Genomic DNA, 14979 nt, shown 5'->3' on the forward strand with positions numbered 1-14979 from the left:
GATTATGTGTGCGCTTTTGGCATGAGTATTTTGTCCTCTTTTTTTCTAGGTGGGCTGGATTCTCTCTGCCTTAGATGAACTACAGATGAACCCACAACCTCCTGTAGCTGTGCTTCCTCTTGGCACTGGAAATGACCTTGCCAGGACTCTGAACTGGGGAGGGGTGAGTCAACTTGTCTATAAATCTTCTTTAAATGATAAATAACTCGTTTTATACCCTAGACAGCCTCTCTACCTGTGTGTATGCTTTCTCTTTTCTTAGTTAGGGGCACGTTTTTCATACTATTCCTAGTGGAAATCATTCCTCGTGCACACATGCTGCTTTTATCACACATTTCACCCTCATCTTACTCATGAGATGCTGAACAAAAGCACATTTGAATGTTAATTTGGTTTGTTTTACACAACACAAGAGCATGTGAAAGCAAACAGCATTAGATGGATATGATCGGGCTGCTCTGATTGGCTGAGAGGTTGTGCAGTTGGCCAGCTAAGTGCTTGTCACTGATAAATGCCGCACATTATTTTCCATTATGCTCTGACCGCGTGCCTAGAGAAACACTGGCCTTGGAATCTGGAGTGTCTCTCTCTTGTTTTTTTTTCCCATGCCTCAATTGAAAGTCTATTATTAGCAATGAAGTGGGTATAATGATCCTCACTGTCTGCTCTGAACATTTGAAATGATGGAATAATCATTGCAATTCATGTAAAGTACTGTGTTTATGCCAGGAGTAAATAGCCCTTTACATACAGTAGCTGTGTCATGTAAGGACCTCTCAACTCAGCATGGTCTCCTCATGTTTCAGGGTTACACCGACGAGCCGGTGTCTAAGGTCTTGTGTCACGTGGAGGACGGTTCAGTGGTGCAGTTGGACCGCTGGAATCTGCAGGTGGAGCGTTCGGCTGCTCAGCCGGAGGAGGGCACGCAGAAGGTGAGAACACGAGGTGTTCATGCTGACACCATGAGATGTTACGTTTATACGCTGCTGATATTACAATGTGTCTCTTTGTTGTCTTTCATCAGCTTCCTCTAAACGTGTTCAATAACTACTTCAGCCTCGGCTTCGATGCCCACGTCACCCTGGAGTTCCACGAGTCTAGAGGTTCGCCTTAGTGTATTCTAATCTCCATCAACATAAATAACACATTCAATTTCTGTTCGTTTTGGAATATGGGGAATGTATGGCACGTGTTGCATGGGACCGTTCTGCTATAGTTTTGCATCTTTTTAAAAAGCTTGATACTGGCTGCTATTCAGTGTCATTTAACGGACTAGCGTGAGTGGGACATTTAAAAAAAATCTTATTTTGTCCCCCAAAAAAGGGGAACAAACAATTTTTTTTTAAATTACTTAATATTAAAAAAATAATATACATATTTTTTTTTAATACATGTCTCGCAAGTCTTCTTATTTTATTTTTTATTGGTCATTATTGACGTTTATAATTAGGCATGCAGTTTTTGCTGCAATTCTTTAAAAAAATTATAAAAAGTAAAATAGTCATGTTTTCCTGAATTTAAATATGTGACATTTGCTTAAAATTGAACATTCATTCATCTTACCTAGATTTGCATTTATTAAACTAATATTAACATTTAATTTAAATGTATATGCGTTATACTTTTCTAGTTAAATATGCTATTATTATTCCAATTTTTAAATATATTTTTACTACTTGAACTAGACGGATGTGTTGAATATGTTAATGAGGATAGCAAAGTGACAATTTAAATGTAGTTTATGCATTACAATCCCAGTCAATACATATAGAAAATTGCATTTTTTTAGATAGACACTGCATTTTGCATAGTCATGTATTACTGAAGCTTTAAAACTTATTTATATATTATATTATCTTTTTAATGTTCATGTTATGTTTGTCAGCCTCAAGCTGCTGAATACTGAATAATATAGTACATTTGGGCAGGGAATGGCATATGTTAATATGATGACCTTATAGCGGTGATGATTCTGAACGGTGGGCTGGATTATGATCTTCACTGTATATGTGGTACATTTGAGTCCTTTTATTTCAAAAGAGCAAAGAAAGAAAAAAATCCTGACATGACCCTTTTAGAATGAACTCTTGACTCAGTTTATTGGCTTCGCATGTGTGTGGCATTTAATAAAATGGTCGAGATCTTTAAGCATCGGTTATTTCTCATTCTCAAAGTCATAATCATTCGCCTCGTTGTGTTCCTTCACAGAAGCCAACCCCGAGAAATTCAACAGTCGCTTCCGTAACAAGATGTTCTATGCAGGGGTAGGCTGAGTTCCTGTCTGACAGAGTAAGTGTGTGTTTAAGTGGTGTGTGTGTGTGAGAGAGAGTGACTCTTAGTTGTGTCCCCTCAGGCGGCTTTCTCCGACTTTCTCCAGCGGAGCTCCAGGGATCTGTCGAAGCATGTCAGAGTGGTGGTGAGTCTGAGACTCCTGTTCCTCTCTGCTCTAACTTTCTCAGAGTCCACCTGATTTTTAACATGTTCTCTTTAATTGATTCAATTCTCTTCTGCATACTGACAGTGTGATGGCACGGATCTCACACCCAAGATCCAGGAACTGAAGTTTCAGTGCATCGTCTTCTTGAATATTCCCAGGTGGGCTGCAGAAACAAGGGTCATTCTCAGATAAAGCCATTAATGCCGCTTTCCTTTTTTAAATCATAAAATCTGGTAGGATCACTCCAGTAGTATGTGCCTTGCAATAAATCAGACATTAATATAAAAAAGCCAGGCCTGGTACATTAGAAATGTTTCTGGGTTGAAGGTCAGCACAGAACATCTAATAATGGCCTTAGCGAACGCATTGTTTTTGTACTTGGTGCCAAGAAAAAAACTATTCCATATTAATGCGATATTTTTTTTGAAATGTTGAGCTTGAAAAGGTAATTTATAATAAGTGTGGCTTTAATGAAATACTGTTAATCTTCTGACTTTAAAATGACAGACTGCTGCAGACTGAAAGCATTTACTTTAATTCGATTTTATAGCATTTATTTTACTTTTATTTATTTAGTTTTTTTTTTTTTTACTGGATAGATGTTTTTTTATTTACCCAATATAATGATGATGAAAAGGATCATGCTAACTGATTGCAATAAAAATGAATTTAAATATAAAATTAAGCTTTTAATTTATTTTGCATTACAATTGTATGCCAACTAAAGGTCAATATGTTGTTAATTATGTCAGTAGTAAATCGTAGGGTCATATGGTTTCTTGATAGGGTTTCCTGAGAATGAGCCATTAGGAAAACATTTTTTTAATGCTTCTAAAATCCCACGGTTTTGAATACACAACCTACATAACATGCAGTTTACCAAAGGTTATTACAAAGTGTTAATTGCTGCAGTCTATTTAAAAGATATTTCAGTCATTTGAATGATTCAATGACTCACTCAAAAAGACTTTGACTTGTTTCATTACTGAATGAATCAGCATTTTTGAGCGAATCTCTTGAATGAATGATTCATTGACAACAGTCATTTTGAACATTTTTAATGTTGCTTGTCACCAACTACTGGTGTAGTTAGCGTGAAGTTACTTTCAAAAGGTGATTTGCTATATTTTGATCGCTACCGCAGACATCAGTGTTTATATCGGAACTGTAAACTTTTATTCCAGTACTTCTGTGAAAATTTGATTTGCTATTTTAACCAAGGACCCGGGACGTCTCAGCATAGTGTCTGAGGGAGTCGCCTATCAATTGTGTCATATCTGCGTTACCCTCAGGTTTTTTTTAATTCTGCAGAAATGCTTTACTCTTAGCAGCGTGAACAAGTGTCACAGCAGCCGATGAGCGAAGGCACAGAGTAAAGTCATAACATCACATTCAACACACTCAAATGTATCCAATATGATAAACAGAGCTGCGTTACCTTATACTCATGACCAGAAAAGAGGAAACAGCGCCGGCAACTGTGTCCCGTCATAACTCCTCAACACTCTGTCCTGCTCTGCTTCTTACTAAAGTAACGTTAATAAAGGCATCCATCAAAATGATTTCTCCCAGAGTCCTATTTTCCACCGGCTGTGAGGTGAAGACAACATGTCCCAAGATGCTGCTCTCAAACTTGGCTTCATCAAGCTACGCCTTTGTTTTGAATAGGCGCCTTCTAGCGGACGGAAAAGTTACATAGTGCACCGTTATTGCAGATTTGAATGTCAAAGGTTTAATGGACATATTGCTGAATCGTTGTCCTTTTAGAAATGAGATCACATGGGTGTTGCGGTCTTTTAATGGCTTGTTTAAACATGCCACCAGGACTGTCTTATGTTATGTCCCTCATTATACGCTGTACTCTCTCTGTAGGTACTGTGCTGGTACCATGCCATGGGGAAACACGGGCGACCACAGAGATTTTGAGCCTCAGAGGCATGACGACGGCTGCATCGAGGTGATCGGTTTCACCATGGCCTCTCTGGTGAGCAATTGGGTCTCTTATTTAGAAGGCAGGAGATATTCTGCCATGTTGCGTGTTGCATCTTAACCCATTCACAGTAATATGTATATCTAAAGACTTTGGGCCCTACCATACACCCGGCGCAAGTGTTTTTTTGCTAGTTTCAGCCTGACAGTTATGTTCACGCCCAGGCAAATGCACTCACGCCCATTTGTTCGCCCATGGGCGTCTGGTCTGGAAACCAGGTGTGTTCAGACGCATTGTTGGCGTGTTGCTATTTTGAGGAACTTAAAACGACTGCGCCATTGACCAACAAAAACCTGCTCTAAAGTCAATAACGCAGCATGTCTATAGTGGGTGCACGATGAGTGCACACCCATTACACACACACGGATGCAGATGATGACACTGCTGTGGCAGTGAAACGAGGTTGGATGGCGTAACAGAGCTCCTGCGGGAGTGGAGAAGATGACACTGCTGTGGCATGTGCAGCAGCTCACAAACATTTTTTAATATTAAAAATAAAAGGATCCTTCTCTGGAGAAGCGTTCAGTCTTTCCGCTCGCAAATTCCACCATGTAAATGAGAAATGGATTCGGACACGCCCTAAGTCAGCATTTCTCAAAGTGTGGGGCATAGAGACATGACAAGTGGGGCGCGACAAACGGGAGGAAATGTGTTAATTTTTTGTGCCCATCTCTATTGACCTTTTGAGCGGTCCCACATGGGATTTTTATTTCTATGCCCCTGAGAGTACGGACCCACATATGGGATTTATAATGTTCAGTGACGCGACATCACTGCCAGATTCAAACAGTGGGACGCACTTCGTCTGGCACTGAGCCAGATGCGGACGCACTCAGCTCTTGACATACATCATGCAGTGATTTCAACCACATACTGTTTATTTTAGGTTTAATTTAATAGGTAACATTTAAATACACAAGTACTAGTAAAACAATACATTTAGAGTTTGTAGAATACACACTGGTGTCTATGGAAGCAGCAATAACTATCAATTCAAATATAATTGGCCGACACTTTAGATCAGATACACATAGTGTAAGTAACGTTAACTATAAAGTTTGCTCGATTCTTCTCAAAGTTCACCGGTCACTTAATTATTCCAGGAGAAGCTGATGAATTTACGTGCTGGAAATCCGATTGACAGGACTCTGAACTGCAATGCATTTGTTCAAACGTGGCAGCGCCCATCTCGCATTATAGATCAAAATCATGATCATTTATAAAGGTTTTTAAATGGCAAAACACACCCACAATTTGATTTTTTTAGATAGTTGATGACATGGTAAGCAAGTTTGTCAATATTTTGAATAAAAAAGAAAAAAACGTAATAAAAGCGATACATCTGTCATACAGCGCTATTTTGGTTGTGGTGGGTCACGTGATAAACATGACGCGTTGCCATGGAAACATTTAGGTGAAACGCTCTAAAATAACGTTGCCTTAAAAGAAACTCACACTGGGAGTCAGCTAAAATATTTTGACTGTACACATGAAAGGTTTAAATGTGATGTTAATAAAATAAAAGTTAACAGGCAAACTTAAAGCCTAGATAATTACCATTTTGTTGGGCCCTTCCCTACCTCCAAAGTGGGGAAGGGCAGAAAAAAATTGAGAAACACTGCCCTAAGTGCACCTGCGCCATGCACATTAGACCATGCGCTCAGATTGTTAAAAAAGGGCCCTTTGTCGTTAGCCTGACAAGCCAGACCCACATCAAGATGTTTGGTCTGGAAACTCACCATTGACAGCTCAATCCGAGGGGCGGATAAACGGTTGTCTTTCAAACTCCCTCTGCACGCGATAGGATAGCGCTACAACCAACCAGAGCAACGAAGGTGAAGCAGAGCTTGTTGACTGATTAAACATTCACCGTATCCGGTCGGCTAAACCCCGAACACATCTTCCCTTTTTAAGAATGACTTCAGTGCCGTTCTTTGTTCTTTTCTCAGAGAAAAGCTTAACTCCAAGTCTTCCAGAGTCGCGGTCAAAGCTGATTCGAAAGACCGTCGTTCGCGAGTTTCTGTGTTTACTAGAAGAAGCCCGCAAGTGCAACTCGGCCATCATTATGTTAAACCCCGCCCACCAACTCTATACACGATGTGATTGGCCCGACCAGAGTTTGGATTTTCCAGCTCAGACGTGTATTGAGAGTTGCTAGACGACACTCGCGGCAGATTAGATTTGCTGCCGCTAGGGTGCATCTAGATTTCTAGGCTACTTTGTCGCAGCTTTATGGCTTACATGCACTTCCCTGTCTTCACCACAAGGCGGCGCTGCAGGTGGGCGGCCATGGCGAACGGCTGCATCAGTGCAGAGAGGTCATCCTCACCACCTTTAAGACGCTGCCCGTGCAGGTGGACGGCGAGCCGTGTCGCCTCACGCCCTCGACCCTCCGCATATCTCTGAGGAACCAGGCCAACATGGTGCAGAAGAGCAAGAGACGCACATCTGTCCCGCTGCTCAATGAGTGAGTCACACACACCTAATCCACTCATGCACCCGTGCAGAATACATATGCATGATAAATGCGGATGAGCAAGATGATGTTTAAAATGCATGTTTTTTTCATACATTTTTAAAGGATGTTTCGATTCATACATATTTATGAAACTTTCCTGGTTTTGCTGCATGATATTGGACAAGCTGAACTAACCTGTTATTACGAGGTCTAATATTTAGAGGAACACAAACATGAGGGTCTGTTTTATAGTTTTCTCGTTACAAAACAACTGTGACAAGAGCACGATTCACAACTTTTGATTTCCCATTTATAAATCATAATAAGATTGTGATGGCAATAATAATGAAAATAATATTAAAAGAATAATAATCATAAAGGAGTATGCCTTTTATAGTGCTATTCAAAAGTTTGAGTATGATTTATGTAAAAAGATATTAATAATTTTATTTAGCAAGGATGCATTAAATTGATCGAAAGTGACATTAAAGACATTTATAATGTTACAAAAGATTTCTATTTAAAATAAATACTCTTCTTTGATCTTCTATTTATCAAAGAATAATATTCAGCAGCACATACAATTGTACAATATGTTCATGCAGAACACAGTTATTTAATGATATTTCACAATGTTACTGTTTTTAATGATATTGACAAATTAATATATAAACTAATATACTTGTGCCTGATTATTCCCATTTATATTCTCAAGTTCATTACAGTCAAAACTAAAATAAAAAAAAATTATATTGCCATACAGCACCACAAAATGTCCTAATAAATAAAAATAAATAATTCCAATAAATAGTCATACTAGAATTTAAATGTTTTGTAACGATAACGTAATGAAACATTTTCAGAATTAAAATAAATATTTTATGAGAATTACATGCTAATTTTGTAATGATATTTCACAATATTACAGTTTTTACTGTATTTTTAAATAAATTTGATTTTAACATTTTTTTTTTTAAAGATTTAGTTTTTTTCAACTTTCTGCCCTCATCTAAATACATTGTAATTCATAAATTATTTTTTTTATTCATAAACCAGGTATAATCAAATCTTCATGTTCATGATTTAAATTTGAAATGCTTTATGAATACATTAATAAATACAAACACAAAAATAAGCATTGTGCCATTAACTTAAAAGTCATAGTTGCTCAGGAACCATGTTGTTCTGAAGGTTTCCCGCTCAAACCCGCGTCTGGATGAGGTTGTGTTTAGCGGCTCGCGTGTGCTTGACTGATGAATGTTCTAGTAACAGCACTAATCCACTGCTCTTCTAGAACCTCTCTCACTGTCTGTGTGCTGCTCTGCAGTGCCTCAGTGTTTCTTTCTTTTTCTTTTTTTGTCTCCATCTCTTTCTCTCTCTCCTCCTTAATTACTGGTTGCCCTTCATGCGTTTGTCTCTCATCTCCGTCCCTCTGCGCCTCCATCTCTCTCTCTCTCTCTCTCTCTCTCTCTCTCTCTCTCTGTATCTCTGTCTCTTGTGCTGACTGGCTTGGCTGTGCTGCCTGTGTTCCTGTGTGGCTGCGCTGACGCAGCATTCAGAAAGTGTGCGCAGCCGACCTGCGCCGCCTCTCTGCTCCCCCCGACTCCTTCTCTGTGTAAGTATGGTATCTCTCACGATCCCTCCAGCACACACACATACGCGCACGTGTGTGTGTGTGTGTGTGTGAGAGTCGAGGGTCCTCACTCGTGAGTGTTTTGTGTTTTCCGCCCAGCTGACAGTGTCTTCTTCAGGTGTTGTTTTGTTGCTGTGCATCTTTAAGTCAACATGAAACCATCAAATGGACCCTGTTTACTATCTTAATACATGTTTCTAGTCTAATTGCACACAAGCACTGTCCAAAATAGTGTTTGTTTTATGAACCTCTCATTAGAATATCATAACTCGCTCTGATGTTTTAGCTGACATCTTAAGGGCCGCTCGATATGGGCCGAGCAGATGGAAAAATAATGCATTTAAGCATGTCATCATCCTCAGCTATTGCAGGTAGTTTCAAAAAAAGTTTTGTGACAATAATTATGCATACTTATTTCCATATATATTTAAAGTTCAGTACTGTCAAAATAATTAATTCAGTCATGAGATTTTAATATTCCCATACAGTAGCCTACCACAAAATGTCCTAATAAATCAAAATAAATAATTAGAATAAATAGACATACTAGAATTTAAATGTTAATTTTGTAATAACAAAAAACTTTTAAAATCTGAATTTAAGTCTATTAACGTTAATGATAATGTAATATATATATATATATATATATATATATATATATATATATATATATATATATATATATATATATATATATATATATATATATATATATATATATATATATAATGTATGCACATATGGAAAATTATTATTTAGGTAAAAACAATTACAATTCAAATAGTTAAATGCTTTATAAAATGTTGCAGATAGTATTAATTTGCATATGTCAAGACTGTTTGGAGGGTCAATCATGTTGACTTGAATAAGGATGACAGATTTGTTCTAACAGACCAGACGGCCCCAGAAAATTTGTACATTTGTATTAATGACTGCAGTCCTTTCTGATCTTTACCTGTGCTTTTGTGAAACTCATTTTCACTTTTCCTTTTAGCTCCTCATCGACCGGCATTAATGCTTTGTTTTCATAGTTTTCCATTACGATTCAGCACGATCATAAATTCCTTTCATGTAGAGCATTATCAGCAAGCAGAAGATAAAAGCAAGAAAATGTCTGTTCCACCTCCACCTCTGTTGGTTACACATGTCATATAAATCTTTTTATGGGTGACCGGTTCTCATTTCTCGTGGTCTGTATATCGCAGCCCTCACGCGGTCCCCGATCGCCTGCGACTGCGCGTCAACCGCATCATCCTGCAGGAGTACGAGAGCATGCAGTTCGACAAGGAGCGTCTGCGGGACATCTGTGAGTTCATTTCCCACAATTCAGTTCACATATCATAATGTAGTGCTGCTGTGGGAAGGGTGAGTATGTGAAGTGTGTGTGTGTGTGTGTGTACTTGTTTATATTACATAAAAGGTAATATAAACCTGAGATCCCCAGCCAGCAGTCCCCACAATGTGAATGCATTTATAAACACACTAAATTATGTTTTTTTGAAAATGTAAAAATGCAGAATGTTTCCTGTGATGGGTAGGTTCAGGGGCTGTGTGTGTGTGTGTGTGTGTGTGTGTGTGTGTGATGGGTAGGTTCAGGGGCTGTGTGTGTGTGTGTGTGTGTGTGTGTGTGTGTGTGTGTGTGTGTGTGTGTGTGTGTGTGATGGGTAGGTTCAGGGGCTGTGTGTGTGTGTGTGTGTGTGTGTGTGTGTGTGTGTGTGTGTGTGTGTGTGTGTGTGATGGGTAGGTTCAGGGGCTGTGTGTGTGTGTGTGTGTGTGTGTGATGGGTAGGTTCTGGGGATGTGTGTGTGTGTGTGTGTGTGTGTGTGTGATAGGTAGGTTTAGGTGCAGGGGCAGTGTAGGGGGATAGAATGTACAGTTTGTACGGTGTAAAATCCATTACGCCAATGGAAAGTCCCCACAATTCACAAAAACCTAACGTGTGTGTGTGTGTGTGTGTGTGTTTGCTTGTTCAGCTACTCCTGTTGGCATCGTGGTGGTGAGAGGAGACTGTGACCTGGAAACCTGTCGACTGTACATTGACAGGCTGCAGGAGGTGAGCACTTCCCATGATGCATTGAATCAATGCAATAAATGCCCAAATGTACACTGCCATCTGTACCATTTTTAATGTTTTAAGAAGTCTTATGCTAACCAAGGCGGCATTTATTTTATTTAAAAAACAAAACAAAAAAAGCAATATTGTGAAATATTATTCAAATGTAAAATATTTTTTTTCTATTGTAATATATTTTAAAATGTCATTTATTTCAATCTAATGCATCCTTGCTCAATACATTTATTAATTTCTTAGTTTGCAAAAGCTTTCTATTTCAGAAAAATACAGTTCTTTTGATCTTTCTATTGATCAAGTAATCCCCAACATTGATAATAATCATCGTAAATGTTTCTTGAGCAGTAAATCATCTCTGAAGGATCATGTGAAACTGAAGAACTCAGGAATAAATTACATTTAAAAATATGTTTTAATAAAATAAATGCAGCCTTGGTGAACATGAGACTTATTCTAAAACATAAAACTCTTACCGATCATAATCTTTTGACCGGCAGAGAATATATTAAAACCTACAAAAGCTTTTTTTTGCTGGGACAGAAAACTGACCGTGTCTGCTCCTGTAGTGTTTAGTCATTGCAGTTGCGTCATGTAACCTCAGATCATCTCCTTCATGTCACACGCTTTCTCGGCAGGATTTGCATCAAGCGCCCTCTGCTGGCCATAGAGTGCACTACCAGGTAAAAGCCTCTAGTACAGGATTAGAAGTTCAGTCAAAGTCTGTTTTTACTCTTTGTCTGTATTTGTTGTCAGTATTTAGTTTTGTCTTTAACTGTGTGTTGTCTGTCACTGTTGTTTTCTGTGTTTTTGTGTTTACCCATTGTCATACGATATGCTAAAAATTATGATATTGCCCTACAGCACCACAAAATAAATAAAAAAAGAATTAATGTTGTATTGATAACTTGATAATAATAAAATAAATATTCACATTAGAACATATATCTATGAAATTGATTAATTTAGTAATGGTGAATAAAATAAATGGTTATATCAGAAGTTAAATCTAGTAACTTTTTAATTCTAACTTAATAAGAATAAATATTCACATTAGAATTCAAATATATTAATTTTGTAATGATAATAATAAAATAAATATAAAAAACATTCACATTCAAATTTAAATATATTAACTTTATAATGATAATGTAATATGAATAAATAAATATTTCCAAAAAATATTCACATTAGAATTCAAATATATTAATTTTGTAATAACAATAAAATAAATATTACAAATTTTCACATTAGAATTTAAATATTTAGTTATAACTTTAGAATATTGACCTCAGAATTTAAATCTATTAATTATGCATTGATGACAATAAAATAAATATCTTTAGAATTTAAATATATTAATTTTTATATTAATTAGAAATTTAATCTTTTAACTTTTCAGTGGTGTCACCATAAAATAATCATTCATAAATATTTAAAATTCAAATCTAATCATTTGTAATGATAACTTAAAATCATAGTAATGAAAGTTTAAATCGATTAGCTTCGTAATTTTAACTTAATAAAAAGAAATATTCACATCAGAATATAAAACTATTAATTTCATAATGATAACTTAGATTAATATTCTGATGTGACTATTTGTAACTTTGTAGTGATAACATAATAAAATAAATATTCATAAATATATTTAGAATGTAATAAAAATCTTATAAAAAGTATTCACATCAGAATTTAAATATAATAACTTTGTAATGATAAATGTTAAAAATACACATTCACATTGAATATTTAATCTATTAATTATGTCATATTTTGAGTTCGAGCACAGTGGGAAATGAAGTAGCGTTCAACTGTGGCTAGTAAAATAAAAGTTATTTTTATTAAATATAGTGATGTATAAATAAAGGAAACCCAAAAATACACAATATGTTGTTTATGAGTGAATCATACTGACATTCTTACTACTGAAATGTATGTATATACTAAAATACAAATACACCTACAGTACTTATATGAATTGCATTTTATTTTAATTCAATTTCTACTTCCTTTTGATTCAAATTGACCATCCTGTGTGACGCCTCTGCTCAATGTTTAAAACCGCGGTGCCTCACACAGTTTCCCGTGTCTGTTCTCAGGATGAGAGCACAGGTCTGTCATGGCCGAGCTCCGCTCACAGACTTTCATCCAACTGGAGCTTCCTAGACTGTGAGTCTCTGCATCTATTCTCTATACTGTAGGACGAGACATTCCTTTTGCAAGTTAAGTTAGTTTAAGTGTTTGTTCACACTGCTTGATGTTTTACGGTTCACACTTGGTTTACGTGCCTGGTCCAAACCCAAATTCGATTGCTCCCCACCCGACTGTGTTCACATTGCCTGTTTCTCAATATACGTTCTTAAGCGAACGCGAGTGTTTGTGTTCTCGTACTACGTCATCATTCATCGTCAAGTGTGAACACCATCTGAAAAGATGCTGGAAAGATGGTCTCGCTCCGCTTCCAAACCAGCTCTGTTGTGGTTCGACTTAAATATGAACGCAACACAGACCAAAGACTTTTAAAGGAACCCAAAACCCGATTTGATGTCATACGATGCGCCCCTAAAAAGGACAGAGTGCTAATTTTCTCATCATAGAAGAGAAAGCGCTGCTCTTTATCATTCAGTCTCCTCGCAGCAGGTGTGTGTTTGTGTGTGACGGAGGAATTCCTGCCGCTGTTTTGACTCCATTTCACATTTTATGAGCTCTTTGCAAATTCTCAGCTGGTCAAAATACCACGTACACACATACAATGGGCGCAATTAGCCCAGAGCTCATTGTTTTGGATGAAGTTTCATCGCAAAATATATGTAATAAAAAGCGTTATTTTTGTTTCGTATCCTTAAGTTCTGTGTTAAAAATGACCGTGTGAATGCTAAGTGAACCATGACTAGAGCAGTCGCACCAGAGTTCATTTGAAGCAAACCAAGTGTGACCAAGCACTAAGGTCGTGAGTCCACCAAAGCGTATTTTCCCAACGGCAGGAGCGTAACGAGGCGCTGAGCGTGTTTTTAATGCTATAAAAGCTTTTAAAAGCTGGCCGCTTTTTACTGGTCACCGAGAGTTGAAGAATGTTCAACTTTGGGTAATCCGTAGCAAGCAAAGCGTCTCAGCTCATTTCCAACATTAATGCTAGCTGAATAAAAGCTATCTAATGCCTGGTTCAGACTACACGATATTAGCCTGAATTTGGCACGATCTGTGTGACGTAAGGTGTCGTAGGGATTCGTAAACGATAATGGACGTCGGGACGCAAGAATCGATCGTTTCATCTCGTATAGTGTGTCATAGTATACGACAACCGAATCCGCGTCTGCGATAGTTCACGACGTCACAACAGAAATGGTAAATGGTGCTTTGGAAATGCATGATTCGTCAAATAGGCATCATTCGTAAATGCAGCATACATTATGAAAAACGTCTTTTTGAAAAAGCACATTAAATAATGAAAAAATAGATTTTTAAACATAGCAATGGTGTGTGTGGAAGAGGTGATTGTGAAATATATTAAACAATTTCATGTAATTTTACAAAATAAATACATTTATTTATTTAATTAATTATTTGATATTTAATTAAATTAATTATTTAATTATTAAATTAATAAATACATGATTTAATTATTTATTTTTTTATTTCAGAATAAACTGGTACATTTAATTGTTGTTTCATTGAATTCATTATTTATTTAATCATTTCATTTTGAGTAATTTGGTCCTCCATAAACGATAGCGGAAGCTCTTCAGCAACCCAGTGAGTAACGTTACTGGAATGTAAGCTTAATAGATGTTCTACAAATACGTTGTGGTGGCAAGCTTTTACTACTGGCTAATAACTAAATATTTAATATAAAAAGAACAATATTTGACCTCAAGTTCTCTTTGGAGAATTGACAGCCCATAATGTCCTCTTCCAGGAAGCCAGGAACATGTCTTTTGTTGGGTTTTCTTTCTATTTTTGCGCTTTTCTAAACATAAAACAGCCAAAACACGCCGCTTCAGACATCGTTTGTTTACACTCCCGTTTCTGAAAGTCAGTGACATCACGCACGCTGTGACAACAAGCGATGATTGGTCGAGTAACGTTAGCAACGTGTAGTCTGACATGTTTGTAGTCCAGGACACGACAAGATTTTAGGAGTCAAAATCGCATAATCTGACACAGTGACTATATCGTAACAGACAAAAATATAGTGTAGTCTAAACCAGGCATAACTCTCTCGCCCACTGGAGTTTTATGACCTCCACAGTAACACAGGAATGAGTGTTTTGATTTGTGTACTTCAATAAAGTATGTAATAATCATCACTTCACTCTACATTATGTTTCCAGCTACATCAGCCGACCGCTTTTATCGCATAGACAAAGCTCAGGTATGATAATACAGTGTT

General features: G+C 37.1%; 1 protein-coding gene across 10 annotated transcripts in view; it reads left to right on the forward strand.

Moving 5' to 3' along the window:
• Positions 1 to 14979, forward strand: part of dgki (diacylglycerol kinase, iota) — a 57187-nt gene that overhangs the window by 36831 nt on the left and 5377 nt on the right. For 7 of the 10 annotated variants that reach the window (XM_067428514.1, XM_067428515.1, XM_067428512.1 and 4 more), the window contains exons 13-26: positions 50 to 163; positions 807 to 932; positions 1025 to 1103; positions 2209 to 2264; positions 2354 to 2416; positions 2522 to 2595; positions 4310 to 4421; positions 6695 to 6894; positions 8438 to 8500; positions 9724 to 9824; positions 10492 to 10571; positions 11225 to 11269; positions 12689 to 12758; positions 14921 to 14961. In XM_067428514.1, the coding sequence (XP_067284615.1) occupies positions 50 to 163; positions 807 to 932; positions 1025 to 1103; positions 2209 to 2264; positions 2354 to 2416; positions 2522 to 2595; positions 4310 to 4421; positions 6695 to 6894; positions 8438 to 8500; positions 9724 to 9824; positions 10492 to 10571; positions 11225 to 11269; positions 12689 to 12758; positions 14921 to 14961 (1224 nt within the window). The remainder of the gene's footprint in view (positions 1 to 49; positions 164 to 806; positions 933 to 1024; positions 1104 to 2208; positions 2265 to 2353; positions 2417 to 2521; positions 2596 to 4309; positions 4422 to 6694; positions 6895 to 8437; positions 8501 to 9723; positions 9825 to 10491; positions 10572 to 11224; positions 11270 to 12688; positions 12759 to 14920; positions 14962 to 14979) is intronic. The other 3 variants (XM_067428521.1, XM_067428518.1, XM_067428519.1) reach the window with 1 other exon arrangement.

The sequence above is a fragment of the Pseudorasbora parva genome, chromosome 20 (genome assembly GCF_024679245.1).
Source record: "Pseudorasbora parva isolate DD20220531a chromosome 20, ASM2467924v1, whole genome shotgun sequence".
In the NCBI taxonomy this organism is placed as follows: Eukaryota; Metazoa; Chordata; class Actinopteri; order Cypriniformes; family Gobionidae; genus Pseudorasbora; species Pseudorasbora parva.